The 16,194-nt window shown below is 32.5% G+C and overlaps 1 protein-coding gene across 1 annotated transcript in view; it reads left to right on the forward strand.

Annotated features, from left to right (window-relative positions):
* The window catches only part of AHCTF1 (AT-hook containing transcription factor 1), a 114,064-nt gene that overhangs the window by 80,002 nt on the left and 17,868 nt on the right, over positions 1-16,194 (forward strand). Inside the window, exons 27-29 of the mRNA XM_044674975.1 lie at positions 8,384-8,576; positions 10,991-11,191; positions 15,295-15,715. Coding sequence (XP_044530910.1) covers positions 8,384-8,576; positions 10,991-11,191; positions 15,295-15,715 — 815 coding nt within the window. The remainder of the gene's footprint in view (positions 1-8,383; positions 8,577-10,990; positions 11,192-15,294; positions 15,716-16,194) is intronic.

A 16,194-nucleotide genomic window follows, 5' to 3' on the forward strand; every position in this document is an offset into this window, starting at 1 on the left:
AGAAAAGCTGGAAATGCTTAACTGTTTTGGAGGAGTTCTAGAAATTGTTGGTTGAGGTATGAATTGGTCCAACCTTTCTTAAAAGCAATTTGGTTTTATGCAAGAATATCAACTAAGATAGTCTGCATAATTTGACTTACCACCTACCATATAAATATCTCAAGAATATTTTTATTCCTTTTTTTAAAACCCTTACCTTCAGTCTTGGGCTCCAAGGCAGAAGAGCAGTAAGGGCTAGGCAATGGGGGGGGGGGAGGTCAAGTGACTTACCCAGGGTCATACAGCTGGGAAGTGTCTGAGGCCAGATTTGAACCTAGGACCTTCCATCTCTAAGCATGGCTCTCAATCCACTGAGCCACCCAACTGCCCCCTATTTTTTTTTTCTTTTTCTTAAACTCTTACCCTCCATCTTGGAATACTAAGAATTGGTTCCAAAGCAGAAAAGCAGTAAGGTTTAGAGAGTTGGACTAAAAAACTTTCCAGGGTCACATAGCTAGGAGATTTGGATCCAGGTCCCTCCTACCTCTTGGCCTGACTCTATCCACTAAGATAGTTGCTTCTCAAGTATATTTTCAACTAAGATTGACGAGGAAACAATAAAATAACTCTACAGAAAGAAAAGACCTTTACCAAGGGTAGACTTTGTAGGTAATAGAACTGTTGTTTTTAATAAGGACAATAAGAAGCTGTAGTATATCAAGAGGACAGTGGACAAGTTAGTGAGCAGCCTTGATACTATGCCATGTGAGTGAATATTTTTAGTCTGGAGAAGTGACTTAGTTGGAAACAGTTGTATTTTAAAGGTTTTTTTGTGGAAGAGGACTTTGATTTGTTTTGCTTTTCTTCAAAGAATTTTGAGTTTTAGATAAGCAAGTTGAACAGATTTCAGGAAGTTGTGGTTCCTCCCTCTCTGGAGGTCTTAAAGCAGATATTGGATGACCATTTGTTAGGTATGTAGTGAAGGGAATATTTATTCATGTTTGGATTTGTCTGAAGTCTCTCCAAAATTAAGAGATCCTATGATTCTGTAAATTTGTGCCTTGATTTACTATTCGATGAACAGTAAAAAAGGATCCCCTATCCTTAATAGCACAGGAGACAAATTTCTTTGTTCAACATGCCAGTGGCCATTTTCTGCTTATTCTCGAAGGACTCAAATATCTTTTGTGATTTTGTTTCTATCTTCAAGAATTTTCTAAAGACTTTGTGATCTAAATTTGTAATGCGTTCAGCCTTCTGAATGAATAAATTCAGTATTTTTATTAGAAAGTTACTTAAACTCTGAATATACAAGACAAATTGAGTAATGTATATTTCATTCAAGTATTCCTTTTATAGAATGCACTTAAATGTGCATATATATACTGCCAAACTTTCAAAGATTGATTTTATTTTTTCTTTTTTTAGGTTTAGTTAAGTTGTTTCCCTTTAATGAGCTTCATAAGAAGGTAATTTTAAGTGGACGTCATTTGTATTATTATTGGCATCCATTTATTTTCCCATTAATAGAACCAATTTTTTTTAACCACGTTTTTCACATCTACAATTACTTGCTTCCATTTGGCAATAATCTCCCTATAGGGAATAATTTCCCTATAGATGTATTTGTGAACCAGTTTGAGTCACTTCAGTCTTTATTTTGGTTCTAGACTTTGTTCACTCAAAAGTCTTTGTCAGATCACTGCCAAATTAAAAGTCCCCATTTTATGTGAACATATTTTAAGTTTAATTTAACAAGACAAAGTTGAGGATGGTAATCATTTTTTTTTTCAGAACTTCACCATTGTTGGGGACTCTCATAGTTTTTGCTATTTTTTAACTTAATATTTTTAGTTATACCACAAACTTTTTTTTTATTTGAACTTTACTATGGAGGCAAAACATTCATTTGATATCATGTAGATCCTTAAGATCTGTTTCATTTTCACCTTTTTATGCTTTTGATTACTTCTAACTTTCTGGGGAAATGTTCATATTTTAAAAGAGATCTATTCCTGGGTGAACTGTTACATAATTCGGTGTAACACTTCTCTTTTCCTCATTTTAGTAACAGAAAGCATGTGTGAGGAGGGTGTTTTGAACTAATTACCCAAAGAATGCACTACTTTAAATGATTCTCCTATATATAATTTTTGTGTATAAGCGTTCTTTTTTTTTTTTTTTAATGGCAACAGTGTTCCTTCCTGCTGTGTTGATGGAAAAGTGAGTTCTGGTCATTTTCTACTGACTTTATTATACAATTAAAGTAAAAATCAGAAAAAAAAAATCCCTAAACATACTGAAAAGCATAGACAGGGATATGTCAAATCTTTAAAGGAAAATAGTAACTTTCTCATCATTATCAACAAACATATTTCAATTCCTACCACTGTTAGTACTTTCTGGTAAGACAAATATCTTAACTCTTAATAGCAAAATAACATAATATTAAATATCATGAATACAAATTTTCCTATCTTATCCACCATTGAGGGAGGAAGTAGAACAGTATACTGTTCCCTTTCCCTATGGGGAATGAGCACCCCTATAAGATTAAAGTGCAAAAACAGCATGTATAGGATGCTTTTTTTTTTTTTAAACCCTTACCTTCTGCTTTAGAACTGGTTCTAAGGCAGAAGAGTGGTAAGGGCTAGGCAGTGGGGGTAAGTGACTTTCCCAGGGTCACACAGTAGGAAATGTCTAAGGTCGGATTTGAGCCCAGGACCTCTCGTCTCTGGGCCTGGTTCTCAATCCAGTGAGCCACCTAGCTGCCTCCCAGCATAGCTTTTTTAAGTAAAAAATATTACTAAATCACTGAGAACACTAGGAAATTACTGGGGGGAGGGGGAGGAACCAACTAGTGTTTTCCAAACGACAAGTTTTTATATCTTCAGTGCTTACTGCTGATGAAAAACTGGTTTACGTCAATGCCACAATAAAATATAAATATATTTATAAGACATAAATGATAAATAATAGGCACTTAATAAATGTTTATTGACTGACTTAAAATTAAATGATTAAGAGTTAGAGACTACATCAACTTTGACAATCACTTGGGTGAATTGAAATCTACCAAGATATCTGTCCTTCCATGTTAAGCTTCTGAGATTGATCCTGAGCTTTCTTCTTCTTTTGAAGAAGCCTTTGGTCTGTAATATGTTACTGGATACCCAGGTTTTCAAACATTTTCTGCTTTTAAAGTAATTTTGACAGTTTATGTTCTGCTTTTACTTGATTTATTTCAATAGTACATTTTCCTCACATGTCTCCTAATTCTTCATATTTTTAAAAACATAATTATATTCCATGTATTCATATGTCTACTTTTCTTTTTTTTCCCAAAAGATCTGCTTAGACTATTTTTGTTTGTTTCTTGACCTTGACTTATATAGAACAGTAACTCCTGCAACTTATATTCTTAGAGTTGTCTAGAGTACAGAAGAGATTAAAATGAAATTATTCATGGTCATACAAATGCTATATATGTTTGAAGCAGGACTGGAAAGTAAGAATTCTCATTTCCAAAACTGGTCTTCTTTTCACTACTTCAACCTGCCTCTTCATTTTGGTATATATAAGGTTTTCTTGTCAGTCCATTGTGGGGGATATATGCAAAGTCATGGTATTGCTAAGTGTGAATGCTTGAGTGATTTACCTAAAAACAAATTGTTTTACAGAACAATTCATATTTCTTTCAACAACATTATAGTCTTATATCCAACATTAACTATTTCTATCATTTGTGATTCTGCCATTTTGATAGAGTAGTTTTTATTTGGATTTGTTTTATTATTAATGAGTTGGTAGCATTTTTTTCTCCATTTTCCAACTCTTCTGACAATTCTTAATGTTCTCAGATCATTTATTTTGGGGGAAACCACTCTTTGTCCTTGACACATTTGCATCCGTTTCCCATATATTTTGGATAGAAACAAGAATTGGACTTCTTATTTAATTGTATAGGAAATTCCAGATTGAGCAATTTCCCTTATTAGTTAAGAGGAAAACCCTTCTCTTACTGGTGCAAATTTTTGATACCTTCACTCCAACTTATTGATGATTTCCCCCAATGATATATGTTCTTTAGTTTAATTTTCTTGATGATGCTGTGCTGCTGCTGCTGCTGCTTATTTGCTGTGTCATCTTATTGGCTCTTATGCCCAGTCTAACAGTAGGCTATTAAGCCCAGTCTCTTTTGAAGAGGCCCTTTCTGCCAGTGCTTTCCTCCTGCTAATCTTTCTCATTATCTGCCTCACTGTTGTTGTTCAGCCCTTAGTCATGCCTATGATTCTTCATGACCTCATTTGGGGTTTTCTTGGCAGTTCCTTCTCCAGCTTTTTTTAAAGATAAGAAACATTAGTAAATAGGGTTAAGTGATTTTCCCAGGGTCACATAGCTAGTAAGTTTCTGTGGCCAGATTTGAACTCAAGAAGTGAGAGTTTTCCTAATAACTCGGGATAGGTACTCCATCCACTGCCCCATTGGGAGCTAGTGTCCTAAATTTATTTATCACCAGCCATTGAATCGCTCCCCATGAAGGCATGGAAAGGAGCCTTCTACTTTTTACATAATAATGGCCTAAGGGAACCTCTACATTTATAACTTATTGTGGCACTGAACTGATCCAAACCAATTTTTCATTAAACTCTTTTCCATTTCCTCAAGCAGTTCTATTGAGAATAAAGAATCTTCTATTCTGTAGGGTTTTATTAGATTTAACTCTGGACTGCTATGTACTATAGCTTCTGGCTCTTGTTTATCTTATTGTTACTGATGATCATCTTAATGTGCTATTATTTTACCTTATGCTTATTTTTTAATCTGGCGCCAAATAGTTTAGCTAATAACTGCTTTGTAATATATTGTGCCCCTTCCCTTCAAAGACTCTTTGATTTTCCTTTTATATTATAGGACATAAAAACACATTTAATTGTTTAGTTCAATAAGTATCCTCTCATTAATATGGCATGTGGAAAATGACTATAACTTAATTTGTTTGGCATTAATTCCACGTAGTAAATAATTTTTAGTCAAAGGGTTCTCAAAATCATTTACATTTTTTTGCTATATTCAGAAATCTAGAAAAATTCAAATATTTGGGAAGTGAACTTAATTTCAAATATGAATAACACTCTGATGTTAGTTGGCATATATAAAGCCTCCTGCAAATTTACCTATTCAAAGATTTTCTGTTGACTTTTTGACGATATCTTTGTCATCTACAGCCTGTTTTAAGAAACTAAAAAAAGTGAAATACTGTCCTCATAGGTAAGATGAAAATAACTCAGGGCTATTAAGCTTAAAAATGACATTAAGGCTTTTGGAATATCTTTGTGCTTGATGGCAATGTCTGGAAAATATTTTTGTCCAGTATGCATTTTTTAAAGTTATAGTTATATTGAGGACTACTTAAAAGATAATGGATTTCCTTTCTTTAAAGGGCTTTAAAAGCAAACTGTTGAGTTTTTATGAATTGAACTACATAATCATTAATGTCCCTTCCATTTGTGAGACTTTATTATTGTCAGAATAATTTTAACTCCTATGCTGCATAGATGTTTCGAGCATAAATATAGAGAGAAGGCAAGAAAATGGGTACAAAATTGAAAGTGGAAGAAATCTGATCTATTATTCCTAGAGAGCTTTTAATTATACTGATAATGGCAACTGGTATCTATATAAGTCATTCAAAAATGCTTCTCGTGAGATAGGTTACTTTTTTGTGGTTGCCAACAAATATATGCTTTTATCAGCTGCCACTTAGACATACATTGGGCCATGCCTTATGTTGAAAAGATACTTGAAATGTGATTTGAAAAATTAAAACACCATCTAGTCTGGAGAAAAGAGAATTGTGAATACTTTCTCTCTGGAAATGAAGCATATAATATACTAGCTCAGATGGGCCATTTTGGCAGCCAGAGAAATATATATATGGCATTATATGACTGTCCTTTGCCTCCCATATACAAAATATTTTGGAATATATAATTAGGGATTAGTGGTCAATATTCTTTTAAGTCTTGATATTTTTTCTCTTTTCTGTCAACATAGTTTTCATATAATGGAACAAACACTAGATTTCAAAGTAATTGTTTTAAATCCTTTCTCATATACCTATGTGGCCTTAGGCAAGTTAGTTAATTGCTTTCTGGGGTTGAATTTCCTTATTTTTTAAATTGAAAGGTTTGGATAAAGCTTTTAAAATCTGTGATCCTATAAATTTTTATCCATGAAGGATTTAAAAAATTAAATACACATTTTCAGTTACAAGTGTTAATTCATTTATAACCCAGGTAGGAATAGTATCTCTTTATAGGTGACAATTGATTAATAAGAGTAAATAACCTCAGAGGATGGATAATAGGGTGAAAATGCAATTTTGATATATGCTAGCTTTATGTTTGTGATAATTTATCAATTTCATCTTAAAACAGCTCATCAGATATCTTTATATTATAATAATTATATGTAGTTCATGTGCATGGCTGAGTATTTAGAAGGAAGAGATTCTTCACTAACTTTAGATGATAATTGGTTATTCTAAAGTGTTTTATTTGAAGAAATTTTTTGTTTTCAAAATATTCCTTCTTTTCCTAGAGTATTTCATCTTAAGCTGTCTGGTATTTTAGATGTAAATTATATATAATAATTTTAAATTACCTAGCCAAAACTGACTACATTGTTGTTAAGAAGCTTAAACTTTCTCGATTCCAAGTTAATAAATGCTTAATAATTTATATTTTCTTTGTAAATGATCTTTTAAAAACTTTTCATGGAAGAAGGTGACTTAAGATTACTTTCATAAATTCTTACTGTGTATTGGCTCCAAAGCATAAGAGTGGTAAGGGCTAGGCAATGGGGGTTAAATGACTTGCCCAGTGTTACACAGCTGGGAAATGTCTGAGGCCAGACTTGAACCTAGCACCTCCCATCTTTAGGCCTGGCTCTCAATCCACTGAGCTACCCAGCTGCCCCCTCATCAAAGTTTTTTTTTAAATGACATATGCTATTCAGTACTGTTTAGGAGGAAGTAGTAGGTGGTAGCTATTGATCAGTAAATTCCTAATGTTTCTCAGAGAAATAATGGCATAGAACTTAGATAAGATTAAAATAGTCTAATAGTTCTATCTATAAATGTAGTCTCCCCCATCATTTTTAATTAAATGTGATTTATTTGTGAGAAAATCCCTGATGCAGGAGACAGTCTTGAAAAACACTGACATTGTTATGTCAAGTACCAGAGAGGGAAAATAGATCATATTAATTCCCAAGAAAGACAAATGAGATCTATAACTGACCCTATATACTAAATTTATCATCTTTATGCTTGATCTATTTGTATCCTGGATGAAACAATGGAAAGGTTGTTTCTAGACTTTTTCAAAACAATTGTTTACAACATATCTCTCTTTTTTTGAAAGGTTTGCCTGGAAAATGCTAAATTCCATTACACCACCTCTTAATGCAGGACATAATTAGGATTAATATGATAAAAATCACAGTAATCACAAATTATGTATTTACTTCAATACAAACAACTCAAAACTTTTATGGTTAAGAATCATAATTTTGTATAACATAATCTCATTTGCCTAGCCCTTGCCTTTCTGCCTTAGAGTTGTTATTGTTAAGACAGAAAGTATTTTTTTAAATAAGAAAATATTTGCTTGGTCGCATAAAGAGCATATAAGTAGTTTTTGATAGTAAACAAATTAATAGTAGTTTTTAAGATGCTCAGCCTCATTAATCAAGGAAATGCAGATAAAAGTAACTGAGATACCATTTGGGGTTAGTCTTCAAATTGGGGGAAATGATTAAAAGCTGTTAAAACTATCAGGTTGCTTTAGAAATAGATTTACTCATTCATTACTGGTGGAATTAAGAACTAATTAGAAATCAATAATGTAGTTTAATTCCCATTGTTGGAAAAATACCTAGAGAATGCTACTCCTCCCGGTTCCCCCACACACACAAAAGAAGGAAAAGAAAGCTAGCCCTTCTGAGATTTTACATCACCTTTTTGTCTTTCTGAGATAGATAAATGCTTATCCATAAGCAAATTAAGTAAATTTAATGTACATTAATGGAATGGAATTTTAGTGAAATAAAGACTGAGTATGAGGAAAATACAAAGATAGTTATGAAATAATGCAAAGTGGAAAAATAGAAGAACACAGTGTATATGTTAATCAAATTCATGTAAGAGATAGACTGAATGAGAATGAATGGACTAAGAATGATAATGGGAACTTGAAAGAAGTAACTAGTTATGGCATTTTATACATCAAAATTAAATTTATTTAAATGTAATTGGTTATATCGCATTATGTCTGATAATTTTATAATTATTAACAAACTAATTAACTGAGTTTTCATTTTATACTTTTTGTTTGTGTAGACTTTTGGATTTGGTTGTTCGTCCTATTCCTCAAGCCTCTCCGAATTTGGAATATAATCAAGTCACACCAGCAAGAGCAACAGTATATATAACATCTAATTCATTGCCATCAACATCACAGCTCACAGGTTTCCCTGATAACATTACCAGGGCCTCTGAATTAAATTTGCTTGAAACTCCTCTTGTGGTAAAGGTGAGTAAAAACACTACCCATTTAACTCTACATCTTGAAAACCTAAGGAAAGAAAACTTAAAATGTCTGCTTCCTTTGCTTCTAGATAAGATTGTGAATATTTGAAAATTATGTCATTGGTTCATTCAGTCATTTCTTTCTCTCTTTTTTTTTTTAACTCTTATTTTCTGTCTTAGTAGCAAGTGTAAGACAGAAGGACAAAGGCTAGGCAAATAGAGTTAAGTGAATTTAGTTCCTCCTGACTCCAGACCGGGGCACTCTATCTACTATGCCACTTAACTTCTCAATCTGATATTTCTTAGCTAAAGGATTCATTTTCCTGAGTTCAAATCTGGCCTCAGACATTTACTAGCTACGGGACCATGGGCAAGTCACTTACTCTTATTTACCGTAGTTCCTTATTTATAAAGTGAGCTTGAGGGAAAGAGCTCTTCCTGTTGGGGGGCTATTATAATAATCAAGATAAAGATTAAGGAAGAACTGAAGTAGCTGTGTGAGGAAAGAAAAGGGTTCAAATTCAAGAGATAACCTGTAGAGATAGAAATGGCAGTTTGGCAAGTGATTGGATATGTAGACTAAGGGAGAGTAAGAAGAGTTTAAGATAATGCCAAAATTATTAACTTGGGAGACTAGAAGAAGAGTGATGCCTTCAACAGAATTTGAGAAGTTGGAAGAGCAGAGGTGATTCTCTACCAGATTTCTAAAATTATAGTACAAACAATAAGCATTATAATGCTATAATTATTATTATAAGCCTAACATATGCCATTGTATTCAGTATGCTGTATTAGACCTCTCTCAATACTAGCACAAATTTTTTTTAATTTTATTTTTTTTATAAAATTGTACTCATTTTTTTGTCTTCTAATTTTTTTTAAGATACCTCAATTTTTAAGGCATTCATTTTTTCTTTGAACTTTTATGTGATGTTTAAAAATCACTAATGGTCTCTTACCCTACTCAGTTTTATTACAGTGACTTTAATTCATCTTTACATGAAATAAGTAAGCATTGATCCACCAAAATGGTCAGTGGAATTGTAGACAGGAAAATTGATGCACTATAAAGCACCATTTAAAAAAAAACCTCCTTCTTATGTCTCTTTGGAGATTTTCTCTTTCAAGTCCAATTCTCCTAGTATAAATCTTGGTCTCTGACTTCAAAAGGCTTATTTTAATTTTAGTTTGGAGATATCTCCTAATTTATTCTCAAAGTTACTATCATTTTAACTATTCTGTTTATTAGATAGTTTAAAGGGAAGGAAATTAAGTGTAGGCTATTATGATTCTATAAATGTTTAAATTTCATATAAACTAAGAAAAGATTTAGCAATCCTTGAAAGTCTTACTTAAATTTTGTTGAATATTTTTAGGTTGTTTTTTTTTATTTTGTTTAAATTTTATTTTTTAGAAAAAATTTTTCCATGGTTCTATGATTCATGTTCTTACTCTCCCCTCTACCGCCCCAACCCCCCTCCCCGTAGCCGACACACATTTCCATTGATTTCTTCATGTGTCATCGATCAAGATCTATTTCCATATTATTGATGATTGCACTAGGATGGTTGTTTAGAGTCTATATTCCAAATCATGTCCACATCAACTCATGTGTTCACGCAGTTGTTTTTCTTCTCTGTTTCTACTCCTGTAGTTCTTCCTCTGAATGTGGGTAGCGTTCTTTTCCATAAATCCCTCAGAATTGTCCTGAGTCATTGCATTGCTGCTAGTATAGAAGTCCATTACATTCAATGTTACCACAGTGTATCAGTCTCTGTGTACAATGTTCTCCTGGTTCTGCTCCTTTCATTCTGCATCAGTTCCTGGAGGTCTTTCCAGTTCACATGGAATTTCCTTTAGTTTATTATTCCTTTGAGCACAATAATATTCCACCACCAGCATATACCACAAGTTGTTCAGCCATTCCCCAATTGAAGGGCATACCCTCCTTTTCCAGTTTTTTGCCACCACAAAAAGCACAGCTGTAAATTTTTTTTGTACATGTCTTTTTCCTTATGATCTCCTTGGGTTGTTCTAGATTGTTTAAATTTATTATTTTTTGGTTAAGGCCAAGGCTGAAGTTTATCTTTTGCACCATACAGAGTTTTCCAAATTAATAGTTTAAAGATGATCATAGAAAGAATTTTTTAAGATGCTAAAGGAAATAAGTTATTTTCATGTAACAATTCTTTAAGGAAATCTAGGCAGCATTTTGTTGACCTAGTTCAAATTATCCTAATACTAACAACAAAAATAAGAATAGATACTTAAAGGTAACACAGTTTGTTTTCTAAAATATTCTAAGATTCAAAATTTTTGACTGATTTTTTTTTAAAAAATTGAAATTTTGAATTCAAATAAATTACCTTCAGATTAAATGCATTTCAAAGTAAAATTCCATTCATTCCTTTTTTATAGAGAGCTAAAGCTTTGGCCACATCTATTGCCACTTCCGGATATCCTGAGTTCACTCCTCATTCCATCCTAAGGTCTAGTCTTCGTACACCATTAGCATCTCCCTCTGGGTCACCTGGAAGATCTGTTACCCCTCCCCCACGTCCAAAAGAAACTAGGATCTCCTTCATGGAAGAAGATGTAACAACAAAATGGAATACTGGAGTAAGTTTGGTGGCAATAATTACGATGTTCTTTTAATGCATTGCATTTTATATATTGTTTTCCTCATAACTGTAAAGCAAGTAAAGCAAATATTATTGTGACTTTATAGGTAAGGAAGTTGCTCAAAAAAATGAAATAATTATCCTCATATTATAGCTTAAATGTGCAGGATCTAGGTAGAAGTAGAACCAAATCAAGTGTTCTTTCTAATATATTGATTGGAACAACAAATGGAAATAATAATGACTTATGCTTCCTTTTTTACTACCCTGTTGAAGTAATAGCAATGGTAATCACTGCTACACATAGCATAGTGCATTATTGCTACCTTTACATGCAGTCTTGAATAAGATCTAAAAGAAGATCATAAAGATGATCCAAACCACCTTGCAAATGAAGAAACTCCAGCCTGGCTAAGTTAAGTGATTTGGCCCAGGCAGCAGAACTAGTAACAGAGTCAAAACTATAGAACACAAGTCCATTGCTCCTTAAGCACCTCCAGCTCAGTTGTCTGTTTGAAACAATAACTTCTTTCCCCTTGATTATTTTGTTTTCTATACAAAAATGTCTAAGAGGAAAATAAGATTTAAATTAATTTTGTCATATATTGAGACAAATGCTTGCTTTTTGATGGTAACAAACCAGATATTGTATGTCTGTATACTAAATGTCATTGTCTCTTTATATAAATACATAACAAAAGTGTAGTTTACTTTAGAATTCTAGGCACACTCAAAGAAATCTAAAACTTGATCACTTAGTTTCCTTATCTTTAAAGTAAGGGAACTGAACTGGATAATTTTAATACATGACCCTGTTGTAATCAGTTTGGTTATTATTATATAGGAGAGACATATAAGATACAGTATGATAAGAGCTATACCATTTGCTAAATCTGACCTAGGCTTTGTTTTCCTCATCTAACTAAAAATGCCTGATGTAAAATGAAAGGGTTGTGTTAGATAATTTTGTATCATACATCTATCTAACTATGTCAATATCAGAAATAAAACCAGATTCTAACTCAGAATTTCCAATCAAATAAAATTTAAATCATTCTATGATTGAGAAATAAAATTTTAATCACATGAAATCTATGGGATCCTTGCCACACCATTCCTGTTGCATTATATCTCTTAATTTGTCATCAGACTTTTTATTAAAAATTTTGTTTTGATTTGCTTCTGAAAATATTGAAACATTGTTATCTTCTTAGTGTAAATTTCAGTAAGATAATCCTGAAAAGCCTGAAAACAATACGTTAAAATGGGAAATAGGCTAAAGCCCTGATGACAAACCTATGACACATGTGTTTAGACACACATAGTCATTTTTGATGACACGCGGCCACATACAGAGAAGTATGGGGCCTCATGCTGAGGATGAAACATTTGCTGTAGTGTAGTGTAGACACTGTGCTGGAGGTCTGTAGGCCAAAACAACTTGTCACTAGGCAGATAAGTTAAATAATTATTTTCTGGTTTGTTAAATACAGTTATATATTACAATTATACATTTTTGTTATTTAAACTATAAATATCTCAAAATTATGGGGGTTTTTTTTCGAAGTGACACCACCCAAGTTATGCTCTTTTTTTTTTGGCGAATTTTGACACACCAAGCTCAAAAGGTTGCCCATCACTGAACTAAAGCAATTCAACATGAAAATAATTGATGTATAAGGGTGGAAAAAATCTAACTTAGCACCTTTTAACTTTTAGCACCTTAGAACTGTACAAAAGTGGAGAGGGCTCTCTCAGGAAATAAAGTGTTTCTCTTCTCTAGAGGTTTCAAATCGGGCTTATTGATCAAATATCATAGTAGGAAGTTTTGTTTAGCTTTGGGTTGAGGTAGAGAGCTTTAATGAGGTCCCTTGTAGTTCTTATATTCTGTGACTAATAAAGTTAGTCTTGGTCATGAAATTGTATAATAGGGATGTTTGTTATTCAGCAGGGGAATAAACCTTATATATAGTAAAATATAGAGAAGCTGATCTAAGGGGGCGGAATGTTTGAATTTGGTAGAGGGATATAAACCTATTTTCATATGCCTTGAGCCATATATTATTATCAAATTGACTGTCTTCCTATTAAATTTGCTGCTTAGAATTGACCCCAAGGATGATTTTCTTAAAGAATTTTTTATAAAATTTAGACTTGGGTTTTCAATAGTGTTGGTACTTTTAATGTAGTCCCGTTAGTATAGATAGACATTTCAAATGTAACCTTACTCTTAGAGAGTCGGTTGGGCACTGAGAGACCCAGCAACCCAAAACTATTTCAGAGAAAGGATTTTAATTTGTATTCTTCTTTGTTGGCTCTGAGAACAACCTGCCCCTTAACTGTATCATATTGCTTCTAGTTATACATCCTTTTAAAGTTTACAAAGTGCTTTACAATAAATTCTTTTCATTTGAAATTTATAACATTCCTGCAAATTAATATTTTTATCTTCATTTTATAGATGACACCACTAAAACTCAGTTAAAATTGTCTTGGTTATTGCTAAGCAATGTCAGAAGTAGGATTTAATATTTGCTCTGCAGCTCTTGGTTATGCTCCTATAAAGAAAAGTTTCTCATTTAGCGCCATATATATATATATACAGAGAAAAGATGAATTTCACATTTGTCACATGTGCTTTTTACATGATAATTTATTGGGAATTAAGCTTGTATTTCATTGGCATAGAAAACTCATTTTCCCTACAACTTATTAAAGAGTCTTTAAATATTTATTAAAAATTTTTATTAAAGATTTCCTAAGGCACAAGAGGTTAAATAATGCAGGTCCACACTGTTATCTACTAAACCATACTGCCTCCAAATAGTTGTTTGCTAAAAAAATCTTTATATATAATATCAATATGGTGTTCCCTTTTTCCCTTCCCCACTCCTCCAATAGCCATCTTATTTATGTAACAAATAATATTTTTTAAAAGGGAAAAATCAACATAACTGACCAATACATCAAAAAGTGAAAATATATGCAAACTGCTACATTCTTGTACTTCCCTACCTTTGTGGTAGGTTCAAAATGTCTTCTCCTATCTCTTTTTTTGAGCTATACTTGTTCTTTATAATTTTGCAACATTTACTTTTTTGCGTGGTGCTTTTTGCTTTTTCTGTTGTTGTTGTGTTTGTATTGGGGTCTTTTGGGCTTCACTTTTCAATAGTTTGTGCAAAAAGTGCTGCTGTAAATAATTTGAGTGTCTATGGGAACTTCCTTTCAATGACGTCCATGTGGTATAAGCCTAGTACTGGAATCTTTGGGTCAAAGGTTATGGACATTTATTTTATTTTCATAATTCCAAATAGAATTCACAACAATAGTGCATTGTCTCCCAGTCTCTCCAACATTGACTATCTCCATCTTTTATTGTCTTTGGCAGTCTGCAGGTGTTAAGGATTGTTTTAACTTTAATTAATGTCTCTTATTTTAGTGACCTGGGAGCACTGTTTTATATGACTTAAATTTTATAGCCTTTGACCACTTCTCTATTGGAGAATGGCTTTTTTCTCTCTCTCTCTCTCCTTAATATTATTATATATACCAAACCTTATTCTCATGCAACAGCTTCCCTTCACATCCTTGGTATGTTAATTTTGATTGTACAGAAAATTTTTGGTTTCTTAAAAAATATACTATTTTTAAAACCATATTCATACTTTTAAATTTTCCCCAACATAGCTTGTCCTTATTAATTTATGTTGATATTGTGGAATAATTATCCCCAGAACTCTTTCAGTGGTTATCTTTCTAAATTAAAGGCCTGTCATTTCTAATTTCTTTAATAGTTTCCATTGCAGTATGATTTGAAGAATACTATAAAGCCTACCTATCCAAAAATACCCTCTCTTTTTTTTTTTTTGAAACTGCCAATATGAAAATTACTGTCTTAAGTTTATAAGTCATTGCTTCTTTAGCAAGTTACTTGTGAAAGGAGATGAAAGGTATAAAGGTAGGCAAAGTATGGAGTATTGGGTTTTTACTGGAAAAGGGCCAATTTGGGGGAACTGCCATACATTATTATCTAATATTAATATTGATTATAATTAATTTTACTGAAAATTTAACTCCTTTTTAAAACTTTTTATTTAAAAGGTTACGGAAGACAGTAAAGCAAAATTAATTGTATCCTCACCTTTACATAAATGTGGAGTTCATTCGGAGAATGTGTGGCCAAAGAGCAAAAATAAGACTTCGCCTTTGGTCCCTAGTGGTGGAAAAGAGGAGCTTGAAGAAGCAGTTGAATCAGCACAGAATGCACCTACAGAAAACACAGAGAAATTAGAAGTGACTAAAGAGAACAGCAGTATTTCTGTTAAATTAGCCCAAAGCACCTTAGAGGATGAGGATGCTCCACTGCCAGATGACTTTGAAGATGAAGATGATGTTATTTTCATTTTTTCCAAGCCAGCAGATGTTTCAGCTAACTTAAATGACAATTTAGAAGAGCAAAAGGAGGATGACAAAGAAGATATTGAGCCAAAATTAATATCTATGGTGACAGAACAACAAATTGGTATGTTTTTCATTTGTTTTTTTTGTTTGCTTTTTTTAATTTTGTATATCATTATTACATAATACCCAACATAGAAATTATGGAGTACTTGCCCATTTTGCTTAGGTTCTAAAGAAAGCATTATGAATAATAAATATGATAATACTAATGGATTTGGGGAAATGTTTTTGTTATCTATCAATTTCTAAAGAATTTAATGATGGGACCCCAAAGCACCTTGTATACAATTCTAACAAGCCTCCTTTTATAGTCATATATATATATATATAAACCTCACAAGTAGATTATAAACAGCAAATTAGAAATGAAAAAGGAGCTATAGGAAACAACTGGGAATAATAGCTCCATGTTATTACCTGACAGTAAAGGAAAAGACAGGAAGAAAACAATGAAAAGGAGAATAACTTAAAAATTAGTCTACTCATATTTAATTTGAAAGGTCAGTCCTCCACACTTTATTGTAGCTCTTAATTATAGCA

The sequence above is a fragment of the Gracilinanus agilis genome, chromosome 4 (genome assembly GCF_016433145.1).
Source record: "Gracilinanus agilis isolate LMUSP501 chromosome 4, AgileGrace, whole genome shotgun sequence".
NCBI lineage: Eukaryota > Metazoa > Chordata > Mammalia > Didelphimorphia > Didelphidae > Gracilinanus > Gracilinanus agilis.